Below are 17974 nucleotides of genomic sequence, written 5' to 3' on the forward strand. Positions count from 1 at the left end.
AACAGGCTTTTGTTATATGGTCACTGAGAGAAGAGAAAGATGGACTGGTCTGACTGACTTGCTTCAGGAAACACTGAAGTTTGCAGTGACTTGAATAGACCTGATAGGCAGGGCTGGGTAGTGGACATGCATTGATTTAAGTGACTGAAACCTCAAGAATTACAGAATGAGAAATCTTAATTTCACGTCAGTCGGTTGAATTGGCCTAAACGTCGAGATCTGCCTCTCGTATCAGTGACAGATCAAAACAAGGAATATCAAGCATATGCATGAATTATGTAAAGCGCTCAAACCGTTTGAACTGGAAAGTACTAATTTGCGACAAAAATGTTGCTCAACGCTATGATGTCAAACGCCATGTGATTTAGTAAGCGACGTAATGGGTAGCTGAGGCGTCTACGGTGTGTGACATCACCTTATTAAGGGGCTTATCCATCTCTGGCTGCTTTTTTTATTGTACCGTTCAGCTGGGGATCAATTTGGCTGATTTATTCAATGGTAATTCCAAACATAGCAACAAGATACAATTTAATTCATATTGGATAATTCTTAAGAGAGTTGTCATGATTCTATTTTACAGACGGTAGAACTAATGCATGTTGCTTTCATCCTTAGTTGGTAATTATTACTTAAAAGCTGTGTGTTACCTCGTAATTAACAGTTTTCTTCGTGTAAGTAAGGTTGTGTGTTTGTCAGCATCACCTTTACGGGAAACTTGAGCTGGTTGTAGAGTTCCGTGACGAGCAGGTTGTGACTCAGTGTCTTCCTCATCTTCATGATACGCACGATGGCTGCATCAATCTGGTACTGCCGGTCTTGGAACACGCGCTCGTGCGTGCTCGCCTGCTCCTCCACCTGCCGTGATGCACACAGAGAGGCACTAAGACATCTCCTCGCTATGTGAAGGAAAATCGCCAAATATCAAATACCACCACAGTACTGTCTCCTCAGATCTCAGAAGCGAAGCAGATTTGAGGCTGGTTAGTACTTGGATGGGATAATGCCTGGGAATACCAGGTCTTGTAGGCTTGGACAAATGAGCCGACAGGCTAGCAATTAATTTACTCCATCTATGTGGATGGATTAAATTACAGCAGCTTCCTCGCTGAAGTTTCCTCCCACAAGACAAGCACTCATTAATATAAATGGCCAACATTCAAATGCCGGACCCTGTTGAAAAAGAGTATTAAGACAGCTATTCCGGGTTAAATTCATTACATTGTGATCACTGTTCTCTGAATTGCAATTTCTCAAATTTGTAAGCGACTTGACAATCAGTCGCTAGACTCCACCCTGTTAATCTTTCAGTTTTCAAAAACCGAAGGTGTGGATAATAGTGGATTAATAGAGCCATGGATAAGAGGCATTTCACTTTGATGCTCTAGTCCATGCGGTGTCCCGTAACTATCCTATCATGTTGCGCAACTCCTGGATCATGTAATACCACATGTAGATCGCACAACCTGTGATATTGCACAACCTTTGAGTTGTTGAGCTAACCCCTCACCGTCTCCTTCATCTGGATCTGGTTGATCTTGATGCGGAAGAGCTTGTGCTTGAAGTCCCCGTTGAGAAGGAAGTGGTCCCCGTCCTCCACGTCCTTGCTCTTGGGCTCTTTGTTGATGACGCGTGCCTTCCCACACGCCAGTGACTGCAGTGTACGCCGCAGCTCCCCATCCTCTGTACGCATCGTAAACAGACATGCAACACACACCCGTGAGACTCATGTGTACTACGCGGCTCTCCGTCGTCTGCGAGCGAGCATATATATACACAAAAATGAAGACCCCCAATATAGCCTTAACAAACTGTTGGGGCAAGTGCTACTAACGAGCACCTATTAAGGTTGATACGGCACACAAGGGGGTGGGTGGCCAGAACCACGCCGGGCAACCTTTGTCTCCCCAATGGTAATGTTTACACATTACACCAGGTACTCGTATGATGTGGAGTCGACCTAGGGGAGGCCGTGCGTGGGAATTGATCTTCTGTATGTACATACAGTGCCACTATGTACATAGAGAAGCGCACACACACACGTCTACATATATAGAGACGTGTACATTTATACACAAAAATCTGTACGCACGCACACGCATGTATACATGTATACACAAAGGTGCAAACCTGTACAAGCCTTTAACAGACTGTTGGAGTCAGTGCTGTTGGCAAGCACCTCTTAAGGCTGGCATGGCACACGAGGGTATGGGTGGCCAGCACCACACCAGGCCACCTTTGTCTCTCCACACCAGGTGCTCATTGAAGGCTGAATCGACCTGGCGGAAGCCCAGGACCTGTTCAAATTTTTATCACTGATGTTGGCCGTAAGTGGGAATCGAACTTGGGTCACCGGGTTTGTAATGCAGTGCGCTATCCACTTCGCTACCACTACACGTGTACACATACACGGACACCTGTACATGCACACGTATACACACACAGGTGTACAAATACACACGGGGGTCATTCAGGAAGGCTTCTCGGTACGCGCTCACTGTGCACAAGGCAGCACAAGGGTTAAGCCAACAGCCAGCGCAGGTTAGGCATTATCGAGACACATGACAGGGCCATAAAGAATGTCCACAGCTCACGCGGGGAGACAATGAGACTTGCCTCGCTGATAGATAAGACTCAGGCAAACATGGTTACTCAGAGACAAAGACAACTCGCATGGAGAGGAGGTATTGGACTCAGATGCACATGGAGACAATGCAGGGATACGGACACATTGAGAAGCCTGGAGACAGCCTCATACCACAGGGGTGGTCAAAGGTTTGAAAAGGCAGCATTAAAAGCAAATTTTTTTTCACAAACTTGTTTTTATTAATTAGTTTATTTTGAGTTCGATCATCTAGATATGTTAATTTTTTTACTATATCCCTCCAACAACCGACAGCCAATCAAACCAAGTTGTCATTTTGGCAAATATACCAACTAAATAGTTTTTTCAATAAAACAAAAAGTTTAAAGGTGTACAGAATGTTTGCAATTTTATACATTTCGCTGCAGATTACATTCAGCATCATCTGGTATTACCAAGATCCCAGCTCTCCCCTGAAAGTTTCCTTATCTAGGTCCTTCAGTAGGTGCCATGACATCATCATAACAGCCATGCAAGTGGACCAGTTGAATAGAGTTGATTGCTGGTTGATTGGTTGTGAATGGCAGGATAGATTAGTGTATTAAGGTGAATCTATTTAGTAACTGGTGAAAAGCTCTCCTTAATTTGTTTAGGTAAAAACAGTGGCACGTGATTACGTAAAAGTGTACCAATAAATCAGCGTGTCTGCTCAAAACGCTAACTGTTGTGTACTGAACATTAACTGGGTTTGAGTCCAATACCAATAAAAGTGTTTATCTGCCAGGTGCTTTAAAACGTGTACGGGTTGCAATGGGCTTGGTCATGTGACCTTGAATTAAAGTCAGCATTTGAGGTCATGACTGCCAATGATGTTATCGTCATGGTGGCGAGGATATGTTATCTCCCTCACCTGGTATGCAGGCCGTCGTGGGTTCGATCCTGACCCTGACGCCTGTATATTTAGAGTTCCCATGTTTACCCCGTAAATTCATGGGTTTTTCTCCGGGTCCTCCGGTTTTACCCTCCACATTTAGAAACCTGCGTTCAGATTATTTGGCTGCTACTAAAAAATTCCACATGACACGCCACTTTGATGAGCTGTCATGTTTGTCCAGGTCACCTCTGAAAAAGAGCTAATAGCCGAGTGAGCTTTACCTGGTTAATAAAATAGTTTAGTTTAGATTATGGGAAGCACGAGCAGAGAGCACAGATCGATAGAGACCCCAGAGACTTGGGGTTCAAATTCAGGTATCAGCCCCCATCAGTAAAGTACAATTAAAATGAAGTGTCTTGTCTGATTACTTGTTTGGGGTGCGTGTGTCAATGCCGTTTCTATTCTTGTGTATGCAAATGTTCAGGATCTAAATGCCAACGTCAAGGTCTGCTCGCCACGAAGGGGCTCCAGGAGAAAGTTCGTGTAGTATTGCTATTCTTCCGTTGCAGACGTGGCAGACTAGTGGTTTGGGTTGCATGGCCACAATTGTCCTGTGGTGTTTGAGAATATATTCATTTGCAAGTGTGATTTCCCTCTCTGTATACATATTCATCTTCTTGGTTCTTTCGGTAAAGTCACGTAGAAGGAAAATAAAATAATAAAAATACAACATAATAAAATAATTCTCACGACGTTTCTATATATATCTTGTATTCTCCGCAGGGAATGGATTCTTTGCTACGCTGCAAGCTTCCTATCACCACTCTCCCATTGACATATTTCATTGCTTCCTCTTAGTACCTTTCACGCCACGGTCAATGGTATAGTGTATAGCATATTGTACAATAATAAATAGTATTAAAATGTAATGGTTAATACAATGTATAAGGTAATATATAGTATCGTAATTGTATAGTGAATATACAGCAGTGTGGTATACAGTTGGGTGGGTAGAATAATACATAGTGTAATATTACAATGTATGGTCTATAAGCATATTAGTTGCTGCGGCGCCATATTATTAACATTCCTTCCCTTTATTAATTCTAACCTTACTCCCTCCCTTTGATACTGCTACTCCTGCATTGTGCATGGGCATAATGACTTTAAACCCCTCGCCAAACCTCCTACGCATTTCACAAGTAGTACTAATCGCATACCTGCATTTTTCCATAAATATGCAAAATTTCTCTTGATATGCAAATAATTTTGTCAAGACGCTCTTCGCCCCTTCCATCCCAGCATAAATAGTCGTTCCAAGCCTGGGGCGTGCCATTCAGACTGTCTCCTTGACAGACCTGTTCTCCACCTGAAGACGGCTGCTTGCGTTGTGGCCGAAACGTCGTGAGAATTATTTTATTATGTTTTATTTTTATTATTTTCCTTCTACGTGACTTTACCGAAAGAACCAAGAAGATTAATCCCTGCAGTCATGAAAGCTTTAAATCGAAATGTATACATATTGTTCGAGATAATGCATGATTGTTACATTTTTCTATGTAACTCTGGAATTTTCCACTATTGCCAACCCCAGCTTGGGCTGGAGACGTGAAACAGGTCATAGCTCATCTGGCTCTTCCAGCTTAAAATAAAGTCTCTGTTTTTGTGTGTGCATGCGTTGCGTGTACGCTCGTATTCAGGGTGTGTATGCACGCGGACTCCCTCACCAATGCCTGTGGCCGTGCGAATATCTTCGAAGCTGAACTCCTCGCCCTCATTGAACATCAGCAGCACAAGGGTCTGAAAAAGCGACACCTGCAGCTCCTTCTTCCCCTGTGCGAGGAGGAGACGGAGAAGCCACGATCATTGACACACGGATTTCATTTGCAAATGCCCATTGCCAGGGCGGTCAAATCTTGTCCTTACGAGCCCCATACCAAAGCATCATATGGCTCAGAGCCACAAAAGTCGTACAGAATCACACACGCATTCTTGCTCTCATGGCTCACACGGGGTGGATAACACTGGTCTACAGCCAAAATGTTTCCGAAATAAATGTAGTCCAATTAAAACGATGCTTAAAATTGTTGATTGGCTCTGGTTTTCAAGATATGCTACTGGGTCAGTATATACGATTCTGGACTGGCGAACGGCGGATGATAAGTGAGTTATAAAGGAAAGGGATCTCAATTTAAACCAGAAATTACTAAAATACATATTTTACTGGATCTATGAATAAATCTATGACTGGGTAAGGACAGTACTTGCTTATTGAGCAAAACAATGAATGATGCAATCTGAACTTGGTATTGCATCATACATATGTAGTGACTGTACTTGTCACTGTATGGTGCTGGGACTTGCGAAGTCACGGCCGGTGATGTTGTCATTGCGGGCAGCCCGGGTTGCGGGCTGCAGTACCAACTCTAGCGGTGGTTGGGCGAACGCTGGTTAGTGCGGATGCACGAGCAGCGTGCGGTGCCGGCTCCCGGTGAGAGAGCGAGAGGGAGCGTCAGCCAGCCAGGGTTACGCTGGGGCATGACGCTCTGGCTGTGACCTGTTGTCACGTGACCGGACGATACTGGAGGGGGGCCGCCGGTGGACGGGGGCCGAGGGGCGGTCACGTGGTCCCGGAGAGCTCTCGGGAACGTTCGAGAAGGAGCTGGAGAGACCTGGAAGGTGGGCGGGACAAGGGGCTGAGCCAGCCCCAGCCCGGCGGCATCTAACGAGGGCCCCGTGAGAAGCTCGGGGTTCTTCGTGTGCTCGAGGTGTTACGAAGATCCACGTACGTCGGGGAGAAGAAGCCTCTAGCCACGGGGGCCGGGACCCAGCTTGTGGTCCGGACCGGGATAGCGAACCGTGTCTAGTTCTACATCCCTCTGCTGAACAAATTGCTCTATATCAGCTCTAGAAATCAGTGTCGTGCTCTCTTATTTGTCAGTGTTTGATTTTGCAAAGGGACACATTTTTGTTGAGCCAAAATGAGCAAAGATGCCTCGTACTTGTGTGAACAAAGCAGGTAACTTCTGCTTTGTTCACGGTGAAGTTACTTTTGCATCACAAAAGCGCAGTATAACCACTATGGTTAAGAAAGCATATCACCTTTATTTTGGCTGCAAAATTGAAGATCAGGACAAGATGTGGATCCCAAACATATGCTGCAGTACTTGTGCAAAAAATATTCGCCAGTGGTTGAACAGGAAAAGGAAATATATGCCTTTTGCAGTGCCAATGATTTGGATAGAGCCAACAGATATCAGCAATTGTTACTTCTGCATGGCGCCTCCAGTTGGAAAAGGTGTGTCAAAATCTAAAAAGTGGATTGCACTATCCAAACATTCCATCAGCTACACGCCCAGTACCCCACGGAGGACTGCCTGTTCCTGATGCACCACAATCACTCACTGGAGTCAGATGAGGAAGAGGATGAAACTTCTGGTCCTGAACCATCAAGGTCACATGACCCAGATTTTCTCCCATCCTCCTCCTCTGAACCACACCTCATAACACAAGGTGAACTGAAAGACCTTGTCAGGGATTTGGAACTACCCAAGAGTAAGGCAGAGCTGTTGGGCTCCATTCTTCTGCAGCAGTGGAATCTCCTGGCAGGTGATGTTTGGGTTTCCATGTTCAGTGACCGTCAAAAGAATCATGTCCCATTCTTCTTCATGGAAGGTTATCTTGGAGCCTGCAAGAACATCGATGGTGTGATGGCAGCCCTCAACAACTTTCATGATCCAGGTGAGTGGAGACTGTTCATTGTTCATTGAAGAGGAGTCTTAAAGCTGTTTGCTGCATAATGGCAATGTTTTTCCATCAATTCCAGTTGGTCATGCAGTCCATGTGAAGGAAACCTATGACAATATGAAACAACTTTTGAGGTGCATAAACTATGACCAACATACGTGGCAGCTTTGTGGCGATTTGAAGGTTGTTGCTCTCTTGCTTGGTCTGCAGACTGGATACACAAAGTACTGCTGTTTTCTCTGCGAATGGGATAGTTGCGCGAGAGATTCCCACTAAATCAAGATAGATTGGCCACTCCGAAAATCATTGGAGCCTTGGAGGAAAAGTTTTCAGCATCCACCACTTGTTGAACAAAGGAAGATTTTGTTACCACCCTTACACATCAAGCTGGGTTTGATGAAGAACATTGTCAAAGCCATGGACAAAACACAAGCAGCATTCAAGTACCTCCATGGAAAATTTCCAAGGTTAAGTGAAGCGAAGATAAAGGAAAGTGTCTTTGTTGGTCCCCAGATTCGTGAACTTCTTCTAGATGATGCGTTTGACAGTGCACTACGTGGCAAGGAAAAGATGGCATGGCAAGCCTTCCAGTTAGTGACAACAAATTTTCTCAGAAACAACTACAGGGAGTTGGTGGAAAACCTCCTCAAAAGCCTTGGTTGCAAAATGCCACTAAAGATACATTTTTGCACTCTCATCTAGATTTTTTCCCACTGAACTGTAGAGCATTGAGCGACGAGCATGGCGAGCGATGTCACCAGAACATTGCAACAATGGAGAAATGCTATCAGGGCAAATGGAGCCCATCAATGCTTGCAGACTATTGCTGGACTGTGACAAGAGATGCTCTATTTAATGAATACAAGAGACAAGCCAAGTAGCGCCGAGTAGACACTGAATAAGGACTAAACTATCTTTCCTATACAAGTAATTTTTTGTCTGTCTGTCTGTGTGTCTGTCTGTCTGCGCGGGTACCTTGAGACGTTTTAAACTGACAAACTGTCGGGTTAACGTATCAAAAAAGTACACGGATACCACGCTGTATGCCTTGGGACGAAAAAGCACTTTTCCTATTTCACATCTGTCAAGTTTAAGGTTGTTAAATGAACAATGTATTCCTTTTATAAGCACAGGGTGGTGCCAGAGCATGCATCTGCGCATGCGCGAGTTACGCCGACTCGCGGTGGTGGTTGCCCTAGCAACGCACACACGCAATCGGTGGGGGGGAATCCTCATTCGCGTTAAAAATGCAACAAAAAAATACACAAAGCTGAGGTAAATTCTTCAGTGTGATGTCCTCGTCTCCCCCCCCCCCACGTGTGCACTTACTACTATAGGGTCGGTAGATACTACTATGATAGTCCTTAGATAGTATTACTGTACAGTGGGCGGGGGGATGGTGGGGGGGGGTAGTAGCAGCCCAGCCCCAGCCTGCAAAGTTGCCACCTCGGTCGGCTGGGCAATCTAGGTGAGGCTGGGGGCTCTGCACGGGACTAGGCCTCACCACGGCACTCGGTGAAGTTAGTAGTTAACTAGATACTATTATAGAGTTGTTATATACGACTATAGAGTCGGTAGTTACTACTGTAGAGTCGGTAGATACTACTGTAAAGTGGAGAGATACTACTGCAGAGTCGGTAGATGCTACCTTAGAGATATATAGATTCTGCTATAGTCAGCAGATACTACTATAGATTCAGTAGATACTAATATCGTCATTAGATACTACTGTAGAGTCAGTATTTACTACTATAGAGTTGGTTGATACTACTATAGAGTCAATAGATACAACTACAGTCAGTAGATACTACTATAGAGTCAGTAGATACTACTATAGAGTCAGTAGATACTACTATAGAGTCAGTCATCTCTGAAGCAGATTAAAAAAAAATAACAGACCAGTGTAAGCGGGGTGGTCCAGTGGGCTGGTTCGTTCATGCTGGTTGGCTGTGGAGTTTAAAAAAATGTAGACATTTGCGGGGGCTAGTGCCCCAGGCCACTCCTGTTTCCGCATATTGTCTATGAGGCGCAATTGAATAACCCAGGGAGCCACAGTTGGCCACCCCCTGGCCTACTGCATCAGTCCAGCCAACAACCAGAAGTTGGGTTTTTAATGCCCACTTAGGATTGGACATTGTCCCCTTCATCCCCCCTTCCCCCTTTAGCCATGCAGCATAGCCCCAAAATCACCTCCTTGAACTCAGACTTGAGGACACAGTGCCCCAGACTGGGCTGCCACTGCAGCTTGCGGCCACTGTGCTTCCCCAGATAGAAGGTCTTGAACACCTCCTGCAGCTTCACCATCTGTGCACACACACACGTCAGAACATTACCATGAGCATCTGTGTACAAATGTGAGCAGGTATGCAAAGACATACCGTAATCCATATTTGATGAGTCGTGATTTTAGTATATCAGTACAGTAACAAATTAACTTACAAGTAAACTAAGCCACAAAACTAATGGTTACCCAATTCAGTTTTATCCACTCCAATTGCTGAAAGATATCAAATTTGAACTGACGGGCATTCATTTTGCCCAGATGACACGATTGGTTGTAATTAAGTTTACATGAAAGCATGTAACAGGTAGGCCGCTAGGAGGCGACTATCTCCTACCCATAATCAGATGACCCACATCCATGGGAAACTGCTATTTAAAGAGCATGAAGGTGCATTGTCTTAAGAAGCACCATTGAGTCGAGTGTGCAACACAGACCAATGCTTAATTAACTCTGGAAATACTTCTGCTATTTCATATTCTGGAACCCGACAAGACTCTACTGATTAAATTACTTCTATAAGGGACATTCCCTTCCTCCCGTGAGGATGTGAGTGTGCAGTGTGTGACCGAGGCTGGTCGGCACACCTCAGGGGGTAGGTGGACCTCCATAGGCGTGTACGTCGGCCAGTAGCCCATGGTGAGGATGTTCACCGTCAGCTCAATGTTGTTGGCATCATTCTGGTTCTGCATGTACTTCACGTGCGCATAGACACAATCACATATATATGCATGTGCACACAATACATGCATGTGCACACACACGAGCCAACATTCACCACGAAGTGCAGATAACATCACCACAGCGCTTGTGTCAGGCTAGGTGTACTTGGCGGCTACGGGACAAGTGTTATGGGTTGTCTGAAATACAAAAAAAGACAAAGATCCCCCGTATAGCCTTAACAGTCTGTAGGGGCAAGTGCTGTTAGCGAGCACCTATGAAGGCCGGAACAATACACGAGGGGGTGGGTGGCTAGCACCACGCCCGACCGCCTTTGTCTCCCCAGTGGCGATGTTTACACACCGCACCAGGTACTCATTTGAGGCTGAGTCGACCTCGGGGAGGCCCAGGACCGGTTCAGATCATCGTCACTGGTGTTGGCCGTGAGCAGGAATCGAACCCAGGTCTCAGGGTTCGTAGCACAGCACGCTAACCGCGACACTACCGCTCCCCACGTGTCTGAAATACAAACACGTGCACACACAACACATCCCACGAACGTACAAGAGGATGCACAGACAAACACACAGGGTGGACAGGCTGACGGCCCCCAAAACAGGATCCCCCTCTCAACCCACACACAGATTGCAGATGCTACCTGTTGTGCTGCCTATTCAGTTCACAGACGCACGGAGCACACACCCCACGGCCTCATTAGAGAAAAGCGCTCGTGTTGTTAGCTGAAGGTGAGCCTCATGACCTTACAAGAACTCAAGCGCTTGTGCCGTGCCACCATTCCAAGAACATTAACATTGGGCAAGAGACAGTGGTGCAAGCTGTGATGTCTGGAGGCCATGAGTCACCTGCTTGAACTGGATCATGATATCCTTGGACAGCTCCATGTCCTTGAACATGCCCTCCAGTTTGCTGGTAAACGCCCCTCCACACTCTGCACACAACCACACAATGCCATTTAGCAGTATCCAGAGACTGTCGGGGCAAGTGCCATTACGGAGCACCTACTAAGCCCAGCAGGGCGTATGAGTTGGTGGTGGGTGTGGACAACGCAAAACTCATCTGCCTTTGTGAGTGCCGATGTGGACCACATTACACAGGGCATAAAGGGCACAAAGGAAACAGAGTTGACCCGAGACACATGGGACATATGAAGATGTTAAACCCAGACACACACGGAAACATGCCCACACCAACCGTGCTTGAGTTTGGAGAGCATGGACTTCTCAGCGTCCACAGACGCACTCTTCCCCACCAGCAGCCTTTTCGCCAGGTCCTTCTTGTAGAATGCCTCAAACACGTCTTTTCCTGCAAACACACACAGATATAGCAGAGTGAAACATAGGGAGAGGGGGGAAGAAGACAAAGGAAAAGGGGCGTGGAAGGAACGAGGCTTGGGGACAGGGTGTCTCCTCACCGTGGATGAAGCGGAAGATGATCATGATCTTGTCGAGCAGCCTCTCCAGCTCCTCGTCAGTCGCCTCTTTGTTCCCCGCGCGCAGTTTTGAATCCACATACTTGGCTGTAAATGCAACACCAGCCATTCACCAATAAGAGGTGGTCACATCGCCAAAGTACTTGTGCGAGGCTAGGTGCACTTTGAGACCACGTGAAGTGTTGGAACACTCGCTGACAGGTCATGGAACAGACCCTGGTGCCATGGGTTGACTGAGATGGCTGCCAGATGCACCAGCTGTGCCCTCTACTGTGCCAACTTTATTCTTTTTAGCCACCCAGCACGCCGCTCATTGGTGTGAGCATCGTTCCTCTATCCTCTGCTGTTGCTGAAGGACTGCCTACAACTGCCTAGTAGCTTCCTTAACGAGCCTCCTCTTCAGAGGCTGATCTTTGACACTGCTGGTACCAGTCATCAGCAAGTCTACGTAGCTCGATATCCTCCTTTACCACATAAACCCATCTCTTCTCTACCCCGTGCAGCTCCTATTTAGCCCTTTCTACCTTGCCAAATAGAAGCTGTTTGGACATGTGGTGGCTGAGCATGCGGGCTACATGACCCAGTCAATTGTAGCGCCTTGCCTGCCGGAGTTCATTAATGGGACTGTGTCCAAATCTTTCAAGGATAGTTGAGCTCCTCACACAATGCAGTTTGGTTAAACCCCGGATGAAACATAAGCTAGCTTGCTTATTTCAATCTGCCACAAATGTTCCTTCACAGGGCTGCAGGTTTCACAGGCAACACAACATTTTCTAAAGTTTTGTTCATACCAGATCTTTAAAAGTTTTATTGTCACCTCCCCCATTAAATATGGACAGAACTAATGATTTAAAGGCCTTCAACCTTTTTGAAAGTGCTTTCACGTGAACTTGAGCACATGGTTTGAGAGCAGACATGGACCAGTATGCGAGCGGTGCCGACTCAGTGCTTGGACATGGCCATTATGAGCCCGCGATGGAGCCACCCTGCACGATGCGCTTTGCGTGGGCTCTGACCGATGAGCTCAGCAGGCTTGTTGAGCCTCTTGTTGATGAACGTCTCGAAGGCCTCCTTCATGGCGTTGATGAACTTGTCGCTGCGCTGGAAGCAAACCTCCACGATCACGTCCACCTTCTCCTTGAAATCCAGCAGTTCCTGCACCATCGTCTTGTCCTTTTCGGGGTTCACCACGATCGTCGTGCCGAACACCTGCCACCCGTACACCAAGCAGCAGCCAATAATAATGTCAGCGGAGGCTTTTATGGAACGCTGAGGGGACCATCGTTAGCAGCCGAAAGCGCCTTCCTCTGCTGTGCTACAAAGCATTCACGGACCACGACAATGCGTGTCTAAAATGGGTGGGGTGGGGAAATTGACAGAAATTCTGTCAATGTACCAGATTTACAGGTGAAAGATAACTCTGCAGGCAGATTACATTTCAGTGTACATGGTTAACATAAAACACGATTGTAAGATTCCTCCAGATATTCATGCTAGGAATGTTCGCTTGGTTTGCTCTAAAGAATGTACGCACTCGCTCACAACAAAGACAAATATCCCCATATAGCCTTAGCAGACAGTTTGGGCAAGTGCTATTAGCGAGCACCTATGAAGGCCGGCAGGCACACAAGGAGGTGGGTGGCAAGCACCATGCCGACTGGCTTTGTCTCCGTAGAGGTAATGTTTACACAGCACCAGATACTCATTTGAGGCTGAGTAAACCGAGGGAATCGCCAGGACCAGTTCAGATAATCATCACTGGTGTTGGCCATGAGCGGGAATCGAACTGAGGTTACCGGGGTCATAGCGCAGCGCACTAACCACTACACGAGCGGTTCGCTAACACTCACTGCCAGACAGACACACTGACCCGCCCACCTCGACTTACAGACCCTCTCACACTTACACACTCAACCACACTAACAACAAAGACCCCCAATAAACATACAGGCTGTAGGTGCAGGTGTTGCTTAGTGGGCACCTGTGAAGGCTAGCACGACTCAAGAGGAGGTGGTGTGGTGAACATCACAACCAGTGGCCAGTGTCTCCCCAGTACTGACATTTACACATCACACCAGGTACTCATTTAAGACTCAATCAACTTCGAAGAGGCCCTAGACCGATTCAGATAGTCACCACTAAGGTTGGCCATGGCTGGGAATTGAACTTGGGTCGCCGGGTTTGTAGTTCAGTGCGATAACCACAAACACTGCAGACACTCAATTAGTCACACAAATAAAGATCCCCCGTATAGCCGTAACCGATTGTAGGAGCAAGTGCTGTTAGCGAACATCTATGAAGGCCGGCAAAGCTCACCATCCCTGACACATGCCCCTCACTCCTCTCTCTACCTCCTATCATAACAAAAGGGGTTCCACAGGGTTGACGTCCTCGGCCCCCTCTTGTTCTCTCTTCATGTCAATGACTTGGGTACTGACCTGGATCATTCCAGGGTTAAGCTGTTTGCAGATGACACGATACTGATTACTGCTGGCCGCTCTCCGGATGACGTGATTGCTAAGCTCCAGGGTGATTTCAACCAACAACAACATCAGCTAGTTGCTCTTAAACTAGTCCTGAATACCTCCAAAACCAAGGTCCTATGCTTCTCACCAGGACTAAAGCAGGAAGTATTTTTTCCCCAATTAAATTCCTTAAATAATGATCAAATAGAGCAAGCAAAGATCTATAAGTATCTTGGGGTCATCTTTTGATTAAAAACTGAATTTTCAAGATCACATTGATTATATTGGTAAAAATAAAAAATTTATTTTCTGTATCGACACAAGCACTGCTTCCCGTCTATGTTCTGTTTGGAATTGATAAAAGCTACCATACTTCCTCTACTTGATTACTGTGACATTGTATATAAATCAGCCCACAGTACTATACTGAAGAAGCTTGACTCAGTCTATTACTCGGCCTTAAGATTTGCATTGAACTGCCCATATAGGACCCACCACTGTGATCTCTACATTGGGTCAAACTTAACATCTCTTAATGTTCGACGGCTTGTGCATCAGATAAAATGTATTCACGATGCACTAACAAAAAAATCAGCAGACTACCTGCTGGATCTCCTCACTGTTTCCAAGAACAAACGTGACCTAAGGTCCTTGCTCATTTACCAGCTTCATATTCCTTATTGCCGTACAAACACAGGAGGAAGGTCCTTTGCTGTTGATGCCACCAGAGTCTGGAATGCTATCACCAATAAACTGCAACTTGGATCATTACCTGTGAGATCTGCACTCAAAACTGCTCTTGAGGAGCTGTACACCCCCCCGCTGCCACTGCTATACAGAGTGGCCTGAAATCAAATGCATCTCTCCGAATGTCCGCTGCAAAGTATGATCTTGAGTTTTTATTATAGTGTGCTGATCTTTAAAGGTGCATTGAAAATTTGATACTCCTACTGATACTCCTGCTGTTATGGAGTGACTTATGCTGCCAGCTATGGCTACAAAGATGGGTCGTATATGTTATGTATATCGCTTATTGTTAAATTTGAATCACAGTTCCTATGATCACTGTTACATTGTTTTTATAGCTTTATTTTGGTGATTTCGAAAACGTATGGTGAAGGCATGTTTATTTGTTGAAGTACGGAGTTAGCCTGATAAATTTCGATTTAAAGCTTTCGTGACTGCAGGGATTCATCTTCTTGGTTCTTTCGGTAAAGTCACGTAGAAGGGAAGTAATAAAATAATAAAAATAAAACATAATAAAATAATATGTTTTATTTTTATTATTTTATTACTTCCCTTCTACGTGACTTTACCGAAAGAACCAAGAAGATTAGCCTGATAACTTTCATCGAAATTGTCTTATGGTTGTTATTGTTTTACTTGCATCCCACTGGGATTTTTGCACACAGCGTTGATATACAGTGTTTTTTTTCTGGAAGAATTTGCTGTTTATTTGCTGGATGTTTCTGTTGCGCGTCGTCACTTTAAGATGTTCTTTGTTCATGTTTTTGTTTGTTGCAGTTGAACCCGAGTCAAGAGCCGCATGGCTCATAGGGCTATACCTAATAAATGAAACTGAATCATGTCTCTGTGGCAGTAAACCACACCTTGATGTAGTCGGCCCAGTGCTGCAGCAAGACCTGGATTCCGCCCTTAACACGGCTGAACAGCTGATAAAGCAGGGACAGTTCAGGAATCCGGTTCTCATCCAGGAGGTTGTTCAACCCTGCAAATGCACACAAACTTATATACACACACAATATACATACTGACACATATCCACACAAACACAAGTATACAGATCAAGCAGACTGTTCAGTAGTGTGGAATTTGATTGGCGAGTCTCATGGTGTGGTGGTAAGTAGTGGGCACAGTCCTATGGTGAGTAGTGGTATGTCATGGTGAGTCTCGTGGTAAATTGTGATGAGTATTTGCAAATCTCATGATGAATAGTAATGAGTAGTTGCCAGTCTCGTGCTGTGGAGTCTCATGGTGTGGTGGCAAGTCTTGCAAGGAGTAGACAAGAGGCTATTGGTCAGTAGTGGGGAGTGTACAGGCTGCACCTTTCTGCAGGATGGCCGTCAAGTGCTCCCCTAGTAGCTGTTTCTCCACGGAGGCGATGAGTGACTTCCTGCAATGAGATGGCACAAAGACATACGTCATCAATGGGACATGCGTCGGTGAGCGTGTGTGAGCAAACAGGATTGATTGTGAAAGAATGAGGGCATATGCTTATGAGCAGTTCTCGTGTGGCAGAGGAGGACACTGGATCAGTTGAGCGGCTTTATCTTTCATCAGCCACATAGCGGAGTGTGGAAGCTACCTGACCTATTGCTCCATGCGAAGCTCCTGGTCTTCTCAGACACAGTTACACCTTTCCTTCAGTATACTTGTGAAACGTGGACTCCACTTTAAAGAAACATCTGCGCCTATTTGAAACATTCAGGCTGGTCTGCCTCTAAACCATCCTGGGTTTATATTCTTTGGCTCTTTCCGTAAAGTCACATATATAAAAATAATAATAAAAATAAAGTTAATTAAAAAAACCTTCGTGAGTTTACTGGCAATCCATAATGTAGACTGTAGCCTGATTTTTAAGCTGGTGAGCGTATTGGCAATCTATAATGCAGGCTGTAGCCTGGTTCGTAACCTAAGTGAGCACACTGTCAGTATATAATGTCGGCTTATTCTGGTTCTTTCAGACTTATTCTGGTTCTTTCATCCTGGGTTTACTTAGACTGGAATGCGTGAGTTCACAGACTCATTAAAGTTCTGGAAGCAAGCTGCATTGGCTGGGTCATGAAGCCTGCATGCCCAGCCATCGCATGCCCAGCCATCACATGCCCAAGCAGGTTGTTTGGCAGGATAGAGGAGGCTAACTGGGCACAGCACGAGCTGAAGAGGAGAAGGGCTGATGTAGTACCAGAGGATATGCAGCTCGTTGCACTTACTGATGATTAGTACGAGCGGTATCAAGATCGCTTCTGTGGAGGATGCTTGTGAAGGACACTACTGGGCAGTTGCAGGCAATCGCTCTCCAAAAACCGACACTCGTAACAACGAGCGGAGCGCCGGGTGGCTAAAACGCAGCAAATTGGCAGTGGGGAGCACAGGTGTGCCGTGACCTCCTGGTAGCAAGCTTTCTGTACTTTACGTGGCCTCCAAGTGCACCTAGCCTGGAAAAAGCACCGTCGTGATGTAACCAGCACTTCGTGGCCAATGGTGACTGCTGCTATTGTTGTCTTCTCATGTGTGATGAGTGGCGGTGTGGTGATTTTCACAATGCACTTCGATCCTGGTGGAACTGCATTGGTATACGTGTTAAAAATTTGTGTGCATTAGACCTGGGCAATTCTCACGATTCCTATCCTTATAACGTGATTCCGCTCTCAGAATTCAACACGGTTATTAGCAGCGCTGTGAGATTAGCAGAATCTCAGAATCATGGAGGAATCAGGCCGTGTGGACCTGGACATGGCATCGTATAACGGACGGCCCGTGGGGTCTGACCAGTCTAGTAAATTGTATTGTACTGCGTACACATTGGTCAAATGCTACAATTAGCTACGATATAAGTGTGCCGATGCGCATGCTATGCGTGTGTGTGCAGTTTTTCCCATGTGCAGCATTACTGTGTGCTCTGGTCAAGGTAGGTGATGATTCTGTCGGACTCCTCCTCTAGCCGCTTGTTCACATGATGCAAGTACTCCGGCACCTGCGCAGATACCACAGAGTCTCACGTGACTGCCACAGTACACTTGGTACCTTATGGATTGAGACAGCATTGCACAATGTGCTGCCTCAGAAACACTTTAATTAACAAGTGGTTTTCCTCTTTCATATCAGCTAAGAAACCAATTCCGCTCACTGCCAGAATTAGTTGAGCGTACTGTACACGTTCTGTTAAGATTTT

General features: G+C 45.9%; 1 protein-coding gene across 2 annotated transcripts in view; it reads right to left on the minus strand.

Moving 5' to 3' along the window:
• Positions 1 to 17974, minus strand: part of LOC144735652 (cullin-4A-like) — a 38641-nt gene that overhangs the window by 4019 nt on the left and 16648 nt on the right. The window contains exons 8-19 of one of the 2 annotated variants that reach the window (XM_078618103.1): positions 17694 to 17776; positions 16125 to 16192; positions 15669 to 15787; positions 12610 to 12802; positions 11576 to 11680; positions 11356 to 11466; positions 11007 to 11092; positions 10071 to 10169; positions 9393 to 9506; positions 5183 to 5288; positions 1508 to 1680; positions 703 to 855 (exon numbers count right to left, since the gene is read on the minus strand). In XM_078618103.1, coding sequence (XP_078474229.1) covers positions 703 to 855; positions 1508 to 1680; positions 5183 to 5288; positions 9393 to 9506; positions 10071 to 10169; positions 11007 to 11092; positions 11356 to 11466; positions 11576 to 11680; positions 12610 to 12802; positions 15669 to 15787; positions 16125 to 16192; positions 17694 to 17776 — 1410 coding nt within the window. Of the gene's footprint in view, positions 1 to 702; positions 856 to 1507; positions 1681 to 5182; positions 5289 to 9392; positions 9507 to 10070; positions 10179 to 11006; positions 11093 to 11355; positions 11467 to 11575; positions 11681 to 12609; positions 12803 to 15668; positions 15788 to 16124; positions 16193 to 17693; positions 17777 to 17974 lie in introns of both variants that reach the window. The other variant, XM_078618102.1, reaches the window with a different exon arrangement.

This window comes from Lampetra planeri, chromosome 56, assembly GCF_965212315.1.
Source record: "Lampetra planeri chromosome 56, kcLamPlan1.2.h2, whole genome shotgun sequence".
NCBI lineage: Eukaryota > Metazoa > Chordata > Hyperoartia > Petromyzontiformes > Petromyzontidae > Lampetra > Lampetra planeri.